At 40.4% G+C, this 21,040-nt stretch overlaps 1 protein-coding gene and 1 long non-coding RNA gene across 3 annotated transcripts; one reads left to right on the top strand and one right to left on the bottom strand.

The window, feature by feature from the left end:
* Positions 1-822: 822 nt before the first annotated feature.
* ccar1 (cell division cycle and apoptosis regulator 1) lies at positions 823-20,950 on the bottom strand. 2 transcript variants are annotated; one of them, XM_031305577.2, is made up of 26 exons: positions 20,721-20,950; positions 19,500-19,661; positions 19,141-19,313; positions 18,870-19,016; positions 17,500-17,532; positions 16,935-17,131; positions 16,672-16,798; positions 15,905-16,018; positions 14,688-14,880; positions 14,376-14,520; positions 14,124-14,300; positions 13,742-13,967; positions 12,529-12,642; positions 12,040-12,206; positions 10,977-11,187; positions 9,706-9,789; positions 9,319-9,507; positions 8,908-9,099; positions 8,245-8,481; positions 8,025-8,154; positions 7,680-7,768; positions 7,232-7,372; positions 6,688-6,808; positions 6,314-6,496; positions 2,733-2,938; positions 823-1,895 (listed from the first exon to the last, which is right to left on the bottom strand). In XM_031305577.2, exons 2-26 carry the CDS (start codon positions 19,609-19,611, stop codon positions 1,815-1,817), a joined length of 3,789 nt encoding a protein of 1,262 aa, XP_031161437.1. In that variant the 5' UTR covers positions 19,612-19,661; positions 20,721-20,950; the 3' UTR covers positions 823-1,814. The 2 variants fall into 2 exon arrangements, with proteins under 2 accessions (XP_031161437.1, XP_031161448.1); XM_031305588.2 differs by having other exon boundaries at positions 14,124-14,279.
* On the top strand, positions 3,191-20,486 carry LOC116054193. The gene is made up of 3 exons (XR_004106018.1): positions 3,191-3,269; positions 11,582-11,589; positions 20,473-20,486. It is a non-coding gene; the product is annotated as an uncharacterized LOC116054193 (long non-coding RNA).
* Positions 20,951-21,040: the final 90 nt, after the last annotated feature.

Raw genomic sequence — 21,040 nt, 5'->3', positions numbered from 1 at the left:
CGAATCCATCTGTCGCCACACCCATAATCTTTCTCTAAAAGGGATACCGTACTATTCCTGAAAATGGCATGAAGTAATAAATCATCAGTGAATAATCAACATTAGGTTCTCATAAGTACAACACAGTAAATATAATCTAATTAGGCCCACATAAAGTAAAATACACAAGTTATTCCAACAGTAATTCAACAGTCACTAAGAATGTTGCATTAGCTCCAGACAGCTACTTTAGTATCAATCAATCAATTTGTCACGTGATATCATATAAAATACAATTTCAGTATGTAGTAGCTAGCTTCGGCAGTAACCTAATAATAGAAAAACTACATTCTACTAAATCACAAAACAGCTGTAATAAAAGAAGTAACTGCATTTAACACTTCAAAAAGGGGTTTGGGAATTAGATAACGGCCATGAAGTTGTTGCTATGGCAACATAACACCCAAATGAAACCTACTGCTGGTGGCAGAAAAATAAATAAATAAATAAATCAGCCATGGAAATATCTACTGTTAGTTTTTAAATTGTAAAATGTAAACTCTCCTAAGGACATTACCCCAGTGTCCTCAGAAGTGGCTACAGGCCTGCTTAATATGACAAACAGGACAGGTTTTAAAAAGTATTCCGTGGCATTTGTCTGGACCCCTATTTTAAGTCCAGCAAATATTTCATTTTTTTCAATTAAGTTGGCTAATTTTGATTGTTCCATAGATTCCACAATCAGATATTTTGACGCCTTGTTCACAGTAGATATTTTATCGTAGCAGGATAAGCACAGGTGTAAGTCATGACATTAAACTGGTGGGAAAAATACAGACACTGTAGTGTTAAAATGGACCACTTTACTCTTGCACAACATCCATAGAGTACATTTTCAATAGAAAAATAAAGTTGCCTGCTTCGGAACACATTTGAATGTAATTGTGCCTCTTTTCTAGAACAACCTAAACCAACGCACACAAGTTCAGAGATTGATTTCTAAATGTTAATGTCATTGCAGCAAAGATTCCTTCAGCAGAACACACATTCATTGAGCTTATCTTTTGGTTCATGTGTAGTTTCCTTTTACAGAAAACAAGACAGATGCTCATCACAGTAAAACATGAAACAGTGCAGCAGTCGGTGGATACAGTCAGGAGGTCCCGACAGCAAAAAGGTCCAACAGAAGCAGGAACCATGCATAGCCACGTGTTTGAAAAACAGCACAAACCAGTTAAATCAGCTAAGTAGAAGAACTACGAACTGAATGTGTTTATTAAACACAGTTGTAGTTAAAGTGGATGGGACGATTTACAAAGAAATTCTGTCTGAACCACATGGAACCCCTTCCCACCCTTTTCCATCCAAAATTAGTTTCTTTTAAATATAGTTTTTTTAATGAATCATCTCGCACATAAATAGCATCATTATTGCTCATTAGAAAAACAAAACTCTCTGAAAAGTACAACTCACACAAACTGGCATGTAAATCTACAACATGGCATTTTATTGGCCATAACAAAGCTGAAGCAATGGCAAAAAGAAAAGTTTGCAATTGAACTTAAATTAAACTATGAAAATAAGCGTTTCAAAGCTTTGCAATAGTTCATATTATTCTAGGTAAGAAAGGTAAATCCTCAGAAACAAATCTATTGTACACAGAAAGTGAGGTCAAATTAACACAATGGAACTAATTCATTAATTAATTTATACATGTACTTGGGAGATAATGGGTCAAAATGAAACACTACCAAAGTATGCTTGTTTAGGGAATATTTACAATTTTTAAGATAATCAGTGTTACAGATTGGCTTCATTTATTTTAAATATGTCACTCATTTATCAGCGCCGTTTGTTTGAGACATTCCAATGTGATCGTCAGTAACTTCATCACCAGACTCTTCTACATCTTGATGCTGAGAGAGAGAGAGAGAGAGAGAGAGAGAGAGAGAGAGAGAGAGAGAGAGAGAGAGAGAGAGAGAGAGAGAGAGAGAGAGAGAGAGAGAGAGACACAGACAGACACAGACAGACACAGACAGACAATCAGTGAATACAGCCGTTCCCATTTACGTTAATCTGATGGCAATGTAACTAGTCAGTGTTATGTCTGAATAAGGCCCTGGTCACTTTTACGTAAAAGTCACGATGGCAATCTTACTAGGTTGAACCTAGTAACATATCCGTTTCAGCTTCAATACAGCACAAGTCTGAATGAAATGCCGTCAGAATAACGTTAAGACTGCAGCAGTATAAGGTGAATCATGCAGTCTAAATGTCTTGGACCACCTTCTAAGATGACTAATATATTAATTATCTCAATCATCGTCTCTTAAGCACAAAATTAGTTTACTAAACTAAGAAACACTGAAAGAGCCAATTTGAAGGAGATTGATTGTCCCTCATGCTCCATGGTGTTTTAAGCCCCCAACGTCTCCTTCCAGGCAGTGCTGCGACCTTTGACTTCAAGGCACCTAACCCTAACCTTAACCATGTCTCCTTCCAGGCAGCGCTGCCTGGAAGGAGACATTGGGGGCTTAAAACACCGATAAACGTCCCTCATACTCACGATGGTCATTAAGGCTTCAAAGGGAATATAGGTTTTTAAAATTAGTGATGCAGCCTGAGAGAGAACAGAAAACAATACTCTTCCTTGCATTTATAACTTTATAACTATCCATTGTTCTCTCCATCTCTCACTCAAGGTAAAGATGAAATGGAGTAACAGCAATTGGATCTTTGTAAAAATGTTGAACCTTTTTTAGCACTGCCAGCAGCTCTTTGACAGTGGACGTCAAGGTGTTGGACGTCTTGCTAATCTGGTCGTGGTAGATGGTCTTCTGCTCCTCCGCAGCCTTCAAAATCTGCTCAGTTTGGCTCAGTGTGCTTTTCACCTCCTCCAGCTCCCTGGACAAGGATTTGTTGGCTTGCTCCACCTGAGCTTTAATCTTTGCATCTTCATCTGAAATGTGACAACACAGAGGATTAGAATGAAGGCAGATGAACGATTAAGCACAGGGTAAATGATAGAATGATGTCACCGAAAGTCAACACGGGCATACATAACATGAGGCCAAACACAGCAATAATCTACTTTATAATTCGTTATACATAAAGACGTGATTCACCTTATGAGAAACAAGATCTAACCACTTTCATTTTGGTGACACGTTCGGTGACTACATTCTAGCATCTACCCTCATGCTTGGAAAGGGAGGGGGGCGAGGGGTATTCAGTTGGTTGCAATTTGCAACCTCACCGCTAGATGCCACTAAAGCCTACACACTGCTTCTGTTAAGTATTAAATAGCACTTGAGAAAACAATGGTCGTCCGTTGAAATTAGGGATGCACTGATCCGACTTTTTCAGTCCCAATACGATGACTTGGCTTTGTGTATCTGTCGATACCCGATACCAATCCGATAACGTTGTTGAATTAATAATACACTGTATACCTTCCACCTTATACCTTCCTTCCACCATGTGAAAGAGACTAAAGGCACCAGACTTTCCTAACTAAACATTACTTTCCTAACTAAGACAAAATAACAGATGTAATATATTGAATTCTTATTTATTTGTACACTCAACTCTTCCAGCATGTGACACACGTGCGACAGAGGGAAAAAAACTAACAAAACTGGCCCGTGGATCTGTTAATTTTTCCGATCCCCGATCCAGCTATTTTGTCAATATCAGGACCGATATCCGATCTTAATATCGGATTAGTGCACCCCTAGTTGAAATCAGAAAAATATAAGATATATAAGATCTAAGGAAAATTTGTTTTTCAAGCTACATAATATTAATCTTATCAACCAAAGGTAAACCTTTTTGTCATTTTTACAGCCAATATTTACATGTTTTTACAATTTGTTAAGCTAGCCTGCTAAATTATGTAAGTCCATTACCATCTCTACCCATCTGTGGAAGTTTGTGATTTGAACTATCTGGGAACATACAGTACATTTACACATTGAATATCACAGACAGTGTTAATGCTATATGCAGGAACGCCTGTCAGAGAGGATTCCTTGTTATGAAATCAAAGGGTTTAGACTCAGAATGTCCTGTGTATGTCAACCTAACAGAAAACATCCTTGAGTTTAACATCATAACCTGGTATGGTATCCTGACTACCCCAAACAAGCTGACTAGTTTTGTCAAACAGCCGGGAACCCTGAAGGCGGCCAACAAAGATGACTGTGTAACACTGCTGTACACAGCAAAGCACTGTCTATTATATACAACACAAAACAACCCCTCTGTTCTGAACTTGAGAAAAGGCCTTCTGTCCAACCCTATAGAACACCTCCTGTAAACCAAAACATATGCAAGGGATCATTTGTTTCAAGCACAGTTGATTGAATAAACAACCCCTTAAACACCCCCATTTTGGGAGATGTAATTCTATAAAATTGTAATAACTGTGCTAACAGTGTGTTTCAGTGTGTCAGGATTGTCTTTATTTGTGAGATATGGACATTTAATCCTGCCCTGATAGGAGAAATAAGTTTAGTCTCTTAATTCTTTCCTATAAAAAGGCACTGTGCAACTGTACAGAACCGTTTAACCGTTTTTCCTTTTGTTTTGTTTTTTAACCACTTTGAATATTCACAATAAAAAAAACAATATTGCTGAATTCTATTTTATACTTTGTATGTGGCAGTCAGGGTGGGAAATTAGCACCCACCACCAGCCAATGGCGGGTACTTTTTCAAAGTGGTGGGTGACTTTGCCTTGTATACCAGCCACAGTGGCGGGTGGATTGTAAAACATTCCTTGTAACGGATTGTACAGCTTTTTGTCAAAGAATGCTGTTGCTAAGAAACAATGCACAATGCTTATAGGAGTCGCGTTACGTTACTGCTAATGAATGTCCAACATTTCCGGATTTTGCTGCTTCATAATAAAAACATTCAAATACCCAAATAACGGAGGACTTTTATTGTGAAGAACTTATAGGAAATGAAACCGTTCACAGCCGGGGCTTTGACCACGCATATTTCCGTCAACTCCAGACTTCTGTCAAGTAGTTTTCAGCGCTAGTCCGTGACACCATGTAGCTGAGCTGAGGTACAGACCAAACGAAAATGATCGGTTAAAAGCAGTCGCTGAAAGCTGCTGCTGTTTTAATCCTGTCTGCTCTCTGCTGCTCAGTCACACACACACACACACACACACACACACACACACACACACACACACACACACACACACACACACACACACACACACACACACACACACACACACACACACACACACACACACACACACACACACACACACACACACACACACACACACACACAGGAAAAACCAGAGATGAGACATGCAGGATGACCTAAATTGCTACGCTCGTTATTGTTAAGTGCAATGATAAGTTAAAGTCCAATAAGTAACGTTACTTTATCAAACCGTATAAATGTGTGTCCCAGGCCTGGTTAGGAAATTAACTAACAATGTAAAGATCAACAAGCCACTGACACATGTTCAAATTTGATTCATTCAATAAATTATTTTTTGTCTTAAATCCACCAGCCATTTTCATATTATACCAACATTTGCAGCATCCTGAGCCTTTTTGGAAAGGTTACCAGGAAAACTCAGAGTATTTCCCCAAAATAAGTTTACTTTTTATTTTTAAAGAACTATACAAAAAAGCAACTTTCACTGTCTCTCGCAACTTCATTGCAACAAAAATACAAAAGACATCGCAACTTTTATCGCAATTCTTTACAAAAGCTCCCGCAAAATCAGGCATTTTGGGCCGCAACAATCTCAAAAAAAGGCCGCGAAATCCTGGAGGGACTGTTTAATGCTATGTTACTGAGAGATGAGTCAATATTTGTTTTGTTCATTAAACATGTAGGCCTACAATTACTGTAGAATATGACCAAACACAATTTTACCATGGTCTCGCAGGCTTTTTTTCACATCACTTTTTATTTGCCTATATTAATAAAATATGTATTAATAATTAAAAAAAATAATGTATTGAAGCAATTCAAAATATGCTAGTACAAACTTTTATGAATTTGAATTCCGGAAAAAGTGGCTGGTAAAAAATATAAGTGGCTGGTAAAATTGGGCATCAAAAAAGTTAATTTCCCACCCTGGTGGCAGTTGTTAGTAATGTGCCAGTCCACGTTTCAGAAATCACAGAAGGAAGAATGCTGAATAAAGTGAGACTGGGCTTCTTTGTAGCAAAGCTCAAATTGAGCCAGATCATTGTCCAGACAGACTACTGACACAGAGTGTAGCCTGCAACTCATGAGGCTATGAAAGCATTTTCAAAGACAGCATATACAGTATAATACAATTCAAATCATACCCATTTTGGCACCCTGCACCATAAGCTTCTGCTCTATCTCCTCCCTTGCTTTCTCACTCTTCTCCAGTTTCTGCATCATGCTGCCGATGTCGACCATGGCTCCGTTATACACGATCAGATTACCAGACTCAGTGGCTGCAGACTGCGCACAAACTTTTGGAGCAGGAAGTAGTCCTCGGTTACCTGACAGAAAGAGAGAGAAGAATTTCATTAAAAAAAAAGAGCTTGCTACAACAGCCCTCTGCCATATGGCAGCTGTAGCTTATTTTTTAATCACACTTTCTAGGTCATCATAGATTTAAAAATGGTGCTTAATTGACGGTATTAAACAGTGATAGAAACACGTTTAACCATAAAGACCCATGTTAGCTCACCTATGAGGTTTTCTATATGGGCTTCATTAAAGGAAGGAATGGGTTCATCCTTCCCCCTGTCTGTCAGTTTACGGTAGTAACAAGACTCTCTGACCACTGGCTTGTTCAACAGCTTCTTTATCTGCAAACAGACATGACAGACAGGTAATGAGTGAATAAGAATTAAGAATGTGGGATGCACAGATCCAAAAATTCACATTTTTCACTCTGTTAGTACAGTTGCACACACATTAAACACAGGTCTGAAAATACACACACATGCTTAGGACCTATACATGCTCTACACATTAATGAAGAGATGTCAGAGTGAGGGGTCTGCACGTGGATGAGCACCCCGAGCACTTGGGGTTTCAGTGCCTTGCTCAAGGGCACCTTGGCAGTGCCCAGGAGTTGAACTGGCACCTCTCCAGCTACCAGTCCACACTCCGTACGTTGGTCCGTATGGGGACTTGAACCAGCGACCCTCCGATTCCCAACCTCCTACGGACTGAGCTACAACCACCCTTAACAAAGCATGATGAGGATTAGGCTTGTGTCTGTTCACCTGAGCACGAGAAAGGTGCAGTCCCAGTGTGTACAGGATCTCCTCCAGGTCTCTCTCCAGCAAATAGCCACAGTGGCTCTGGTCAAAGTAGACAAATGCCATCAGTAGCTCCTTGTTGTGTGAGACCATCAGCTTCTTCTCCTGGTGTAACACAAACAACCACATTTATCAATAAATCAATCAATGTATCATTTGTCACATGAAATCATTAAAAAATGCAACACCAGTGAAATGTAATCTGTCAGTTCCTTCAATTTATGCATTAAAAACAGTAATAATAATAAATATGTTTGTGTATGATGCAGGGCAGTCTTAGGCAGTGTCCTCATTAAGGATCCTAGTGGTGTCTTCCCTGCTTCAAACCAAAGTCCACTATCATTTATACCAACAACCATGATTATGCTACATCAATGTCTTAATAATATACCTACAACAATAACCAACCAACCTTGTCTTTAGAGGACCTCTCTTTCGACGACTTGCGGTCATCCTTGCGGTCTTTCCTGTCTTTGTCATTGGAGTCGTCATCATCCTTGTCTAAGGGATGGAAAAAGTTGGGAAATAAACGTGCCAATACATCTTTAAATTTAATTATTATTATTCTGTGTGTTTAATTAGTGTAAAACAAGAAACATTTAAAGATAAAAAAGCAATGTTTAAGACCTCAGAAACTGGAAATGTTATCGATCACAGGTTCAGTGTGGTGCATGGTTTGTTATCATTGACAAAATCATATTGTGGGAAACTCAAAAAAATAATTGATTGGTTTGTATTTAAAGAAAGAGTGCAGTACCATCATCGTCATCATCCTCTGCATCCTCTGCCTCCATGGGGTCATATTCTTCAGCATTGGCCGTGCTGCCATCATCTTCGTTTTCCTCTTCATCTCGAGAAGACTCCTTTTTCACAGCCTTTTCATCGCACTAAAAACACAAGTCACACAACTGCATGAAAACACACATCAATTGTGGAGCAAATGACATTGAAAAGACCATATAGTTTGAGAGGCTTGCCTTCCTCTTCTCCTCCTCATCCTCCTTAGTCTTTTTCACTACAGGTTCTTCATTATCATCATCTTTTTCCTTCTTTATTTCACGCTTTTCAGCCTCCTTCTTTTCTGCTTCCTTTTTGGCTTTCTTCTCCTTTTCCTTCTTTTCGTCTTTGGTAGGAAAAACAGCCAGGGCTTTATATATGCGGTAGCCAAAATCTCTCTGTAGCATCTCGTTAAACAGCTCAGCAAATAGGGAAACCTGGACAGAAAAAGAAGGCAGTGCATGATTAACCTGAATAGACAAAAATGTCTGTTTGTGAAAGATAAACGCATTCAGTTGGTTTACAAAGATCACTATAGCACATGTGCACTAGAGTTGGGTCGATCTCCTGTTTTGCTGGTCAGGTGTACGAGCTTTGATTTCACACAAACCGGCTGAACCGGCATTTGCAATTATGACATGTTCTGACAAAGTAGCCTACATCAGCAACCTGTGCCGACAGCGTCACATCACTACATCCATCTTCAATTGCATTACTAATAAGTTTGTGTCGGGCAGCAGTGCTAGAGCAGGGTTACTAGTTTAGCCGTTTTAACATTTTAACACAGGCCCAAGCCTAATGTACACTGTAGACTTCTTACATCTTCTCTAACACAGTATAAAACTGTGACCAGTAACTCTTACCTCAAAAGAGTGCTCCTTGTTGTCCTCCAGTCTGTAGTCCAGCAGCACACTCAGGGACATCACACTGCAATCAAATTTGCCATTCTTGGCTGCCCAGTTGGGGTGTACAATGATGGTGGGCTCATCAGGGAGGATGTAGCGCCTTTCTCTCCGCTGGCGCTCAAGCTCCTCTTGCCTCTTCCTCTCCTCCTCCTAACAGGGAAGAACACTACAGTTAGAAGAGCACTTAAGATAAAACTCTTTTCTGAGGTTTTATAATATTGAAAAAACTGTGAAATGCAATTCTTGCCTTTCAATAAACAATTGCACAGTACAACATATGGAGACATCCACGTAAGTGTGGCCACAATAACAAAAATGTCACAACTACTACTAAATTCTCTCTTATTTAATCAATAAAGATGTCTGTACCTCTCTGTCTTCCTCAGTGCGAGATGGCTCCTCTTCCTCAGCAGCTTTGCTTTCTGGTTTCTCAGGCTCTTTGGACTCCTCCACCTGCTCCTCAACCTTCAGCTGCTTGGTAAGGCGGGCAATCAGCTGTGACTTTAACCCCTTAGAGCTTAGAGAGCGACAATCAAGCTCTTTGCGCAGGTCGTTTACCTACAAGAGGAAAAAACGGGCACATGGGTAAAGCACATTTAACCTCGGGAAGAGAACTAATCTGAACATATTTACATGCACAATATACAACAAAGACTATTCATAAGGTGTAGTAAGTCCAAAGATAAATCTAATAAATTATACCTTGACTGTTTTCCTAGCTCTACCAGTGCTGGAGGATTTCTCCATAAATCTTACCTTCATTGATTTCGGGTCAAGTTTAGCCCAGTGAGTGGGACTACTAACGTCCTTCGATTCATCGTCATCCTTCTCCTCTTCCTCCTTCACAGGAGATCATTAAGATAGAGACATGCAGAGAGAAAGAAAGAGGTGGGATAGCAAACAGTCAGTACACCGCTCATGGTCTGTGTGAGCTTTAAAGTTGATCCGTGCAAGAAGCAAGGTCACATCTGTCTTTCATTGTCTCGTCCTAGTGAGCTCTCGACTGTGTTTAAGTCCAATGCTACTGAAGAGTACACAGGGAAGCTCTCTAGCTCTTATAAAACCAACAGAAATGCCCCCCAGCTGCCAATCAATCAATCTGTGGAACACAAAAAAAAGGTAAAAATCAATGAGAGGTGTGTCCAAAAGGTGTGTAGGTACATCAGGTGAACTGAAGCTGGTCTCCAAACGGAGTGAGGATAGGGTGGCCCTACCATGGTCTATGACTAGGGTATTGGGTATTGCCATTTATGGGTTTTATACACCTACGTCAGATAGGAGCCATCTGTCCAACCAACTGCCCTGGAAAAATCAAATTCTACATATAGCCCAAATCAGAATGTAGAATCCAACAAGAACAGACAAGGAACAGGACTTTGGGGAGGTTCTCTTTTTGAAGTCAGACCATATCAAATTGATGTGGAAAATCATATAAAAATACACATTTCTACAACAAACACATTATTTACATGCAACTGACTCCACAGATTCCAGCGTAAAGAAACATTTTAGATTCCAGTGTTAGAAAATCACCACTGGCACAAATTTGAGACCACTGCTTAAACAAATTTGCAGGCCCCCACATTCAAAGCAGGTTAAGCAAGTATTATTTGAAATAATGCACAAAAAAATGCCAGGATTAGCATGAATGACTATACCCAGATTAGCATCAATTATGAAGTAATGGAGGAGCTGGAAGCTGTTTTATCAGTTGCAATCCGGGCCTATACAACACAACCTAGTCTCACTGCTTCCACTGTATGTGTCTGCTGGATGTGAGGGAAGGTGAATGTGCTGATGGAGGAATGGAGGAGTTGGAGCAGAGGAGAAGGGACAGGTGGAGGAGTAAACAGAAGACGCCTAGGTAAGGTTTGGTGGAACAATAAACTGCCTGTATTCATGGCTGTCTGCGTGAATGGTGAGGTGTGCTTTGTGTCTGATGTGTATCTGGGGTTTGTTTTTTTTGTAATTCCTGTGCCTTCCTGTGAGAAGCGGAAATGAGAAGAGAAGGATTAGCGGTTCAGTGCCTGTTCTCCATCTGCCTCCTTTCGCTCGGCCGACAGCTTCTCAGCCAGCTGCTCCCGGAGTCGCCGTGACAGCACCTCCCACTCTGAGCGGGTAGGAAGACAATGCCAAACATCCGGAAGAAACAAAACCACTGTCTCCACATGAGCAGGGACTGTCCGCCCCTTGTGTGTCTCCTCCGGCCGATGATAGCGAATCTCTGCAAAACGATACCTGTCGCAAAGGAAGAAGGTGCATTGGAAAGAAACATTCTGGTCAGAGTACAGTATAAAAGGCAAGCCTTGCTAAGGCAAGCCTTCTACAGCTACTCCCTCCCATGAGCTCACTGAATGATTGTACATATCATTACAGTGACCTTTCTCCCACACAACACACAGTATAGACAAATGGACCCAGTCTGCAGCTCTCCAACTGTTGTCACAGGTTACGGCAGCCATTTTGAGAAAGTTGACAGACAATCACAAAATAAATCACATCCCCAAATTCATCCCCATTATAGCTTCAGCCAATTATGGATGAGTGATCTGCATTTAACCTAGGATACACTTAACGCACTACATTAGGGTTGTGCGAAGAGAGACAGAACCAACAGGACAGTGAAAGCCAGTTAAATATGTAAGATATTTAACAGGGAGAATAGAAATATAAATTAAAAGAACAACGTAATGGCAGTGTCTTCTGGTCCAGGCTACTGCTTCCAGCCACAGTCCATGCGTTTGGTTTTTCATCACAATGAAATATGCATATATACATATATGTATAGAGTGTGACAGAAAGAGAGAGCCAAGACGACAACACACAAAAAAACAAAAAGAACATTGCACAACACAATAAATAATAATGGTAAATAATAGGTAGCAAATTAACAATACAATAATCATTAATATAAAAAAAGTTAACCAAAAAACATCACCCAACATGTCAAGGGTGAGATTTTGTATAGAAGTAGTAAAATTATGCAGCATATTGTAATTACTCAATTTGGGATTTTAGTACCAGCAGAGTTATTAGGTTTAAGCACAATCAATGAGAAAAATAAATACTGATGTGAATAACAGCTCTTACCACTGAGTGCAGAGACTAAGATCTATGCCTGTGAGCGCCTTGCAACAGCGTATGGCTGTCTTTATAAGGACTGAGGGATCCTTCTCTGGGTCAGCTCCATCCAGAGAGGGAGACCAGTGACCACCAATGGCCATGGCCTCATCTTTGCCTCTCATTCCCACCAAAAACTAAAGGAGAAAGACAGACGGGTAGGAGAGACACAGAGTAGAATAGGTTAGATGGAAATGGGGAATGACAATATGGATAAAGGGTGTGGAGGTTGAACAGAGCACAAAAGAGGATACGGACAAAGAGAAAGACAAAAAGGTCAGCAGCATGTCCAAATAATCACACCTCTGAGGATCCACAACCAACGGAGAAAAAAAACACAAAGGCGAGCCAACATCAGTTAGGACTCTTCCACATAGTGAGTACTCAGCAATGGAATAGGATCATTGCACCGCTGTCAGCTCACGAGCATGGCACAAGCATGGAAAATGTGTGATGTACCTTAATGAGTCTAGCAGGATGTTGGAAGGAGTCTTTGACTTCCTGGGAGTCCTCTGCCAGAGCACAGGACTTGTGATAGAGCTCCTCAATACTGGGGTTAGCCAGTAGCATCACCTAAACCATAAAAGAGACCACATCATTAATCCTTAAATATTAATGAAATCAAATCCTGTTTTGATGCCATTTATGGTCTGCATTTTTTCTCCAACAGCTTTTCAGTGTATTTACATTCAGTAATTATCTCTCTATATAGTAGTTTTAAAGTGCCCATATTATGAAAAAAAAAATCACTTTTTCTGGGATTTGGGGTGTTATGTTGTGTCTCTGGTGCTTCCAAACACATACAAACTTTGAAAAAAATCCATCCATGCTGTTTAGAGTGAGATACGGTTTCTGAATGTGTCCTGCCTTCAGTCTCTGGGTGAGCTGTTCAAAATCGGCACGGCTTGTGACGTCACAAGCCGAAACGAGCAGGCTAACCGCAACCATTAGCTCGTAGCGTTAGCGTTAGCATGCTAACGCTAACGCTAGCATGCTACCTCGTTCTCAATAGCAAAGCACTGCTACAACACACACAAGTTCACCATAATCTACAAAAGAACTACTTACATGTGCGCCCTCATTTAGAAGTCTCCCAGCTAATCCTGCCTTGTAACTGACCAAAGTTGTAGAAACAGCCTTTCTTTTACTGTCTATGGAGCTAGCTAGCTGACATGATCTACATCTGAGCTACTGAGCATGTGCAGTGCAATCAAAGATAGTACAGAAGAAGAAGAAGAAAAGAGGTCTCACTCTGTAGCTAAAACAGAGACCAGCTGAAAAGAGGATCTGCAGCAGTGAGAGAGAGCGGTGCAGTACAACAAAAATATGGTGTTTTTTGAAAATTAAACCATGTAAACCTATTCTGGTACAACCTTAAAATACAATTATGAACCTGAAAATGAGCATAATATGGCTGCTTTAAATAATGGCGTCTAGGATTAGGCCGATGGACGCTGATGGCTGACAGTCATTGACCACTGTGCCCACCATCGGTATATAAAATTTGGTGCATCAATCTATGTACTGTGTATTCTGGGTGCGGCTTCATGCACCGTACCGTGACCCCGTACCATGACAGTTCGGCACAAACCGTTATAGCCCTACTGTCCGCTGCATCTTAATGAATACAAAAGACACACTGATGCTATGTATTCATCATTGGCAGTCATACCTTAGCACTGTAAGTGTGGTTGGCATCAGGAGGGTCCAGCACAGCTGTATTCTTGACTAGAGGATCCACCTCTTTGTGTAAGATGTGGAAGTTACAGGCATTACTAAACTGGAAGGGTCTTGTCAGAGGGAAGGCATCCACCCAGGTGAAGACAGCATTAAAGAAGTCGCTAGGAATGTAGAGGCTCTGATAGCGCCTTCTCAGCTCCATCATGTCACAGCTGGAACTGGAGAACCCACAGAGGACAATTAATACATAACAACACAAACTAAGATATGCTGTTGACTATCACACCCCTGACGTGTTGACATACAATACAAGACTTCAGTGATCTGTTTCCAACAAAACTCAATGCATGAAACACTGAAAAAACTGTACTCACCCATCTAAGCTGAACTTGGAAAACTGGACGGTGTAGCGAGGAACCACCCTGCGAGGACGGCGAGGTGATCGGTCACGTCTCGGAGAGCGGTCTCTGGAACGTTTGCGTGTGGGTGAGCGTTCTCTTGACCGTCTGCGCTCTCGATCTCTGTCTCGACTAAAGAATTGATTACACACACTAAGATGAATAACTTATGCTGAAAGCATATTTTAGTGACCAGATTATCTCAAGTGATATCTATTGGCATCTCACCTGCGTTCATCTTTAGTCCTGAGGATGAGCTCAGGGCCTCGATCATTGCGACTGGGGAAACGAGGTGGAGGCTCGATTCGTCGGACAGGCTGTGGCTGTGGCATCATTCTCACTGGAGGCTGAAGCAGACCCCCGGGGAACACATCTAGAGACAAGGGAAATAATGCTTGTTTAACCACAAAGACAGGTTTGATTTTGTGGTCAATGGTGTGCCAAAACAGCTGCAAAGATAGTGGTGGTGATCATCACCACTTATCTGCCTGCTTTCTATCCAACACTAGATAAATGCAATCCCACTGACTAGTATTTCACCTTTGGGTGGAGGCTGTGGCAGCAGAGGCTGAGGAGGGTTTTGGAGGAGAGGGGCCAGAGAGGCAGCAGACAGCTGGGCCTGCAGGAGGGAAGGAGGGGGAGCCTGGGTCGGAATACTGAATGTGGTTGGGGGAGGTAGCGACTGAAGCATGGTGGGGGCTGCCTTCATCATGTTAGGAGGTTGAGGCTGGCTCTAGAAAAAAGGGGGAAAAGATGAAAAGGAGAGATGAGCATATGTTTAAAAGCAGACCTGAAACAATCAACATGGCAGTAATTGCTCAACAAATAACAAGATTAACTGTACAAAATCTTGTACAGTGGCTGCTTGAAAGAAAGAAGCTGGAAAAATGTCTGAATTCTTTCATTCAATACTTGAATGAAAGAATTGTAGTTATCTTTTAGAGGTGTGCTGATATGCTGTCCTAATCAAAGAGTACCAGGTGTGAATATAGGCATATTTTGAGGATATTTCCTGCATAAAGTGAGCAGACAAGGTCGGCATCTTGCCCAGCACTTTCAACGGAAAAGATGGTGCTGAGATCAAAACTGGCCCTCTGGCTAAAGTAGAGTCACTTGAACCAAAAGGCCACACTGCCACCTCCTTCAGGAATATTTACTCATCTAGAAATACCATTATAACATATTTCTCACTGCTTGGTAAGGCAATAATTCAATTGGTGAGGTACTGATTTGGGTGGTACTTCAAACAAAATCTTTATACCAAATATTACTGTTATCCAGCACAACCTCTTAACAATGTATTTGTCCTGTCATCTGCAATGTCCCCTGTAGAGAGATTTACTGATTTAAATATTAAGAAGCCAGAGTGTGAAAAAAAAAAAAAATAACAGCTCAAGAAACATTAGTTTGTTTTCCAAACAGAAAAATTATATAACCTGGGTAAAAAGGTTGTAATCTGCCACAAAAAGCACATTCAAAGACGCATAATAAAGCAATAGTATAAAAATAGTCTCTCTATAAGACGAATAAATGTTCCTTAAAATAAAGAAATGTACAAAAATGTGGTTCTATCCATTTGGCAATGACAGCAAACTAAAAGAACAAGCAAAAATTGCGGTTAAGAATAGATGTAACTGGTTATAGTTAAACATGTATAGGTTAAGCAAGAAAGCCAGGAAACAAAGACAAAAAGTCAAAGAAAGAAACTGAGTAGGGAGAAGGACCAACAAAGTGTGTGATTCAGGGCTAGGGGTTACATTTTGTCTGTTGTCCAAAGTGGAGTGCATGTCTGAGTAGCGCAGCTGCATCCCTGGCTCATTGTAAAGGCTGCCGAGCTGTGGGGAAGCTTGAGGTAAAGGCTGCTGCTGATGCTAGGAGGGATTGAGAACACAACAGTCAATTAAAGACAGAGAGGTACAGGGAAAATCTGAAATCTGAAAAAAACATGATATATTAAGACTCTTCTCAGAATAAGCCAGATGAAATGTCCAGGATTTAAAATGAACCTGTGGATCTCACTTTTGGATATAATAAAAAAAAACAGATACTGTTTTTTTTTCACCATTTAGCTTCTGTCACATAGGTCAGAAGAGGCCAAAAGCCTGAAACTAACTGAACAGACAAATACAAAGTACAGAGCAACCACACAAGTTACGAAAATGTTTCCTATCTTTGAAGGACTAGACTGGGGGCAGTTTCTTTGGAACCTTAGTTCACATTTTGTGCTCCCAGTATCATTGGGACTTTTTTTTCAAATGTGAAGAAAGCTATGATTTGAATATTATTACATAATAAGGATGAATTAATTAAACAAAGTATGGGTCTATGCATTTTTTTGGGCAATTTTAAAGCCATGAATAAATGTAGTGGAAACACAGACATTGCGCTGATTGCATTTATACTGATACCAAAAATTTAAACGTGAATAAAAATTCAAGCAGAAAGTCCCAGTTTTTATCAATGTGCCCAACAATGTTATTGTCTCCTTCCTGAGCCACCGTGTGTAACTTCTGAGTTTTCTCACCGACTGGTTTGCTAGCTGAGGTAACGTCTGGATGCGTTGGGCGTTCCACTTGAAGGGCATGTTCGGGTTGTACACAGCTTCCACTAGGACCCTGTCACCCACCTGAGGAGTCTTCCCCTTCACAGCACTGAAAAGATACAAAAAAGCCACTGGAAATATGTATATGTCAAGTTACATCAGTTTCAAATTAAAAAGGAACCATAATCATTTGGAACTGTCTGTTATGGGTTCCAAATAATGGGTCTTGTATCACTCTCTTTTACCTTAGCTGAAAGAAGACATCTTCATCTACAAAGCCAAATGTGTCATGTAGCTTGTTGACAACACCAGTGAAGACTCGCTGCTTCTGTGGCTGCGTCTGCTGTTGATGGCTTGAACGTGGAGTTGGGTATGACACAGTAATCTGGGCTGTCTGCTGTGGGTTCGACAAGCTTAGGCTGGTAGGCAAGGCGACGGGGGGCTGAGGGACGAGAGAAGAAAAAAGGATCCAAAAAACTGCTACCATGAATACACTGTGGTTGCATGTAATCAGTAAATACAATAGCCACTCAAACTCTGCAAAAATGCAAAAGTTTTCCTCATATAAATAAACACAAAGTCATGAAGAAAACTGGCTCCATCCAGAGAAAAAAAGATTTATGTATGAGATCTTTGACAAAATCAGTAATTCAACCACAATGGCAAGTCTGGACTGGCATTTCTTAAATGACTAATATATATATATATATATATATATATATATATATATATATATATATATATATATATATATATATATATATATATATATATATATATATAGTAAATGTATGTGTTTTTGCAAATTACCTGAGAAAGCAATGCCTGTTGAGGCTGTGGAAGCTGTGAAAAAAAAGAACAAAAGAAAATACCAAAAGTGAGAACATTTTGTTTACTTGATATTAAAGATTTGCCCATATTTTCCCAATGCCACACTCTAATAACAGTTCTGTAATGCCCAGGGTAGTGTGTCTATAATGAATTGCTAGGAGATGTATGTATGTAGGCTGCATCCACACTAATACGGTTTCGTTTTAAAAAGCATAACTTTTACTACGTTTACACCTTGCATCCACACTACTCTGGAGACCTTTGGAAATGACGACGCAGACACCCACGTTTGCTTTCTGATTGGGTCTTCACATGCCTGTTTGGAAGGGGCAGATTGCTTGCCCTCCTGCTTGTAGCTTTCTCCAGAACCAATGTACCCCAAAATTACTTACAGAAGACCCTAAAGCACTTAATATGCAACCCAACCATATACTACTGAATTACTGTGCACTTCTACTTCAAGTATTCTACTGCCAAGGGTGAAGTAAATCGGATGAACGGTTCTCGAGATATTTAAAAGACAATGGACACACACAGCCAGCCCTCGATTTATAGTAAGATAACTAATTACAGCTGTTTCTGACCTTGTTGTTGATGCCAGCAGCTGTTGTGCAATTCTGTATTTTATAATGCCACTACTGCCTACATGCGTGGGAGGAAAGCTATTATTCAAGCGATTTGTAACAATTCCTGTGTCCAGCGGTATTATCAGCCTTACACAGTGTTTACACCAGTACATTCATGCCCAGTGTACGTGAATGGTCTGTGATATGGGTTTTCAGGTGTGTTGTATGAACAGAGATTAGTTCTGAAACAGTGCTAAAATGCTTGTGAGGACGAAGATTGTTTTCGTTATAAAACATTGCATTAAAATGAAAACAATAGTAGTGTGGATGTAGTCTTAGTGCTATGTATACACACTGCCACTTGAGTAGTTGTATCAAATTACCCAGCCCATTCATATGATCTGCCTCGAGAGAAAAATGCTAAGTTAATAAGAAATATAAAGCACTAAAGCATAAGGAAAAATGGATAAGAAAGATTCTAGGAATCAATTTAATCTCAATTTAAAAGAGTGCAAAAGGATATGACCCACTGACAAATCAAAGCTTAGACAATTATAAATTTACTGCTGTTTGACCTGACCTTAGTTTCCTAACACTTGAGTCTTCTACTTTGCTGAAAGACAACAATCTATATGAAGCCATGAATCTTATTAAAAAGAATAATGCGTGTGATGTGAGTTATTTTGTCTACTCTAAACCAACCAATATGTTTCCAGGGTTAGTATGAGCAGAGGACTTTCCAAAATAAAGTGTGACACAAAGCAAAATAAACCAATGTTTCACCTGATGAGGTACATTGTACAGTTGCTGTTGAGGGGGTTGCTGCTGCTGCTGTTGTTGTTGCTGTTGTTGTTGCTGCTGTTGTTGTTGTTGTTGCTGCTGCTGCTGTTGCTGCTGCTGATACTGCTGGAGGGCTGTATTGAGCTGAGACTATAAATATTACGAAGAACATGGGAGAGATAGTGGTTGATTACAGTGAAGAAAAGTGTTACACATGACCATGGCAAGATGCATAGATTGTGCGTGTGCTTGGAACTGCTTCACTGTGACTGACCTGCTGTAGAGCTGCGGCAGCTGCGGCAGCTTGCTGCTGCAAGGCAGCAGTTTGCTGAGACAGCTGATAGTTTGCAGCAGACTGGTTGCTGAGAGAGGCTGCAGCCAATGCTGACTGTTGAGAGTAAACAGAGGGGGATGCTCCCAAAAGAGATTGCTGCTGCACACCAAGAGCTGCAAAGAGGGAAATAAGGCACCAGATTCAGAGGTGTGAAAAACTTAAACTTAAACTTAAACTTAAAAACAGATAGGGGAGATGATTTTTTGATGGAAAAGGTCATTATAAAAAAGTCCATACATCCCATTTAGACAGTGTACAGGAAATGTAACTTCTCAGATGCTCTGGTTTGCTATACTCACAGTGCAGGCTATTGAGGTCAAGAGACTGTCCCGAGTGGCCTGGTTGGGACACTGCTGAGGCAGCAAATTGAGTGGCCCATGGTGGGTTCTTCTGTCCCCCGAATTGGGCCATACCTCACTTAGTTTAAGGGCAGTCTTTGCTCACCAGGCCGATGCTTGTCACTAAAAACAAAACAGATAAAAACAAATACAAAATATGGTAATGATGTATATTAGTAAGAAGACCAGCAAACTTTAAATGAATTTTGATATTGTGTACACCCAAATAAACGTAACACAAACCGTGAAATGACAACTTTAACTGACAGACATATTTGAACTTTATTCACATAGCTCAGCTAATTTGGATAGCCCATAACCTGTAACTGTTTACTATCAAGTTCAGGATTCATTTTAAGGTTCTTGTTCTGACATACAGAGCTTAGCATGGTCAGGCACCTGTGTACAGCTCTGACCTGCTCCATCCTTATATTACCAATAGGTCACTTAGGTCTTCTGACCAGGGCTTACTGGTTGTCCCAAGCGTTCGTCCAATGTAGCGTCAAAATTTGATTAGAAGCACTGCCAAGGGTCACGACTAGATACATAAGTTAGATATAGGACTGCACAAGACACAACAGTCCCTACGGTTATATTACAATGTTAACGCCACTGACTTAACACGAGGGATTGAAATAAGCAATTTGAGGGAACAAATTACTTACTTACTACGCACGAACTATCAAAAAATGTTACTCTTGATTTCTGCAGTGCTCCGTAGATCCTTAACTGCTGACACAGCAACCTCGACAAGCTAACGTAATGCTGCTGTTGTTGTTGTTGTTGTTGTTGTGGTTAACAGAATCTCAATAACGCTTTTTAGGCTAAGATATTATGACTCGATCAACATTACTAAAACGTGCCTTTGTGTTAGCTATCACCATATTAAAACGTAGCATGGGTACTGTTAAGATATAACGCTATTAGCTAACAGGCTAACACTTAGCATTTGGACGTCGTTAGCTTTGTTGCCAGATTAGCCTCGTGCTGGATGTTATCGAAAGCGAGGCCCGTGCGGTGTCTCTGGCAGCTGGCACTGAATGACCAATGTTTAAAATAATAAAAACGCACATTCACTTATGGCAGCAACTCTCTTGTACGCAATTATTAATTTCACATTAAATGCTCACAATAACTAATGTAACGTTAAAGGTTTTGATTAAAACAGTCAACACTGCTTACCGCTGTCCCCTACGCCGGCCGATGTAGACATAAACTGCGCATGCGCGGTCCGGAGAAACCGACTGTCCGGGCAGCCGAGATTTGGTGGCTCAAGTACTTCATCTGTATCTACTTGTCAAATACATTATTGATGTCAATACATTGTGCCTGTGCCTCCTAAGCATGAGTAAAAAAAAGATAAAATCTTAACTAAGCGTAATTCACATCCCTTTGCTTTACTTCCTGTACCAACAGTGAGTAGTCATTCCTTGTTTTTTCTCTACCCACATAGAACACAATGACAGGAGGCATAACTGTAAGAAAATAATAAAAGTAATACT

The sequence above is a fragment of the Sander lucioperca genome, chromosome 15 (genome assembly GCF_008315115.2).
Source record: "Sander lucioperca isolate FBNREF2018 chromosome 15, SLUC_FBN_1.2, whole genome shotgun sequence".
In the NCBI taxonomy this organism is placed as follows: domain Eukaryota; kingdom Metazoa; phylum Chordata; class Actinopteri; order Perciformes; family Percidae; genus Sander; species Sander lucioperca.
The sequence above is the reverse complement of the archived record's forward strand: the minus strand, read 5'-3'. Positions and strand labels throughout refer to the sequence as shown.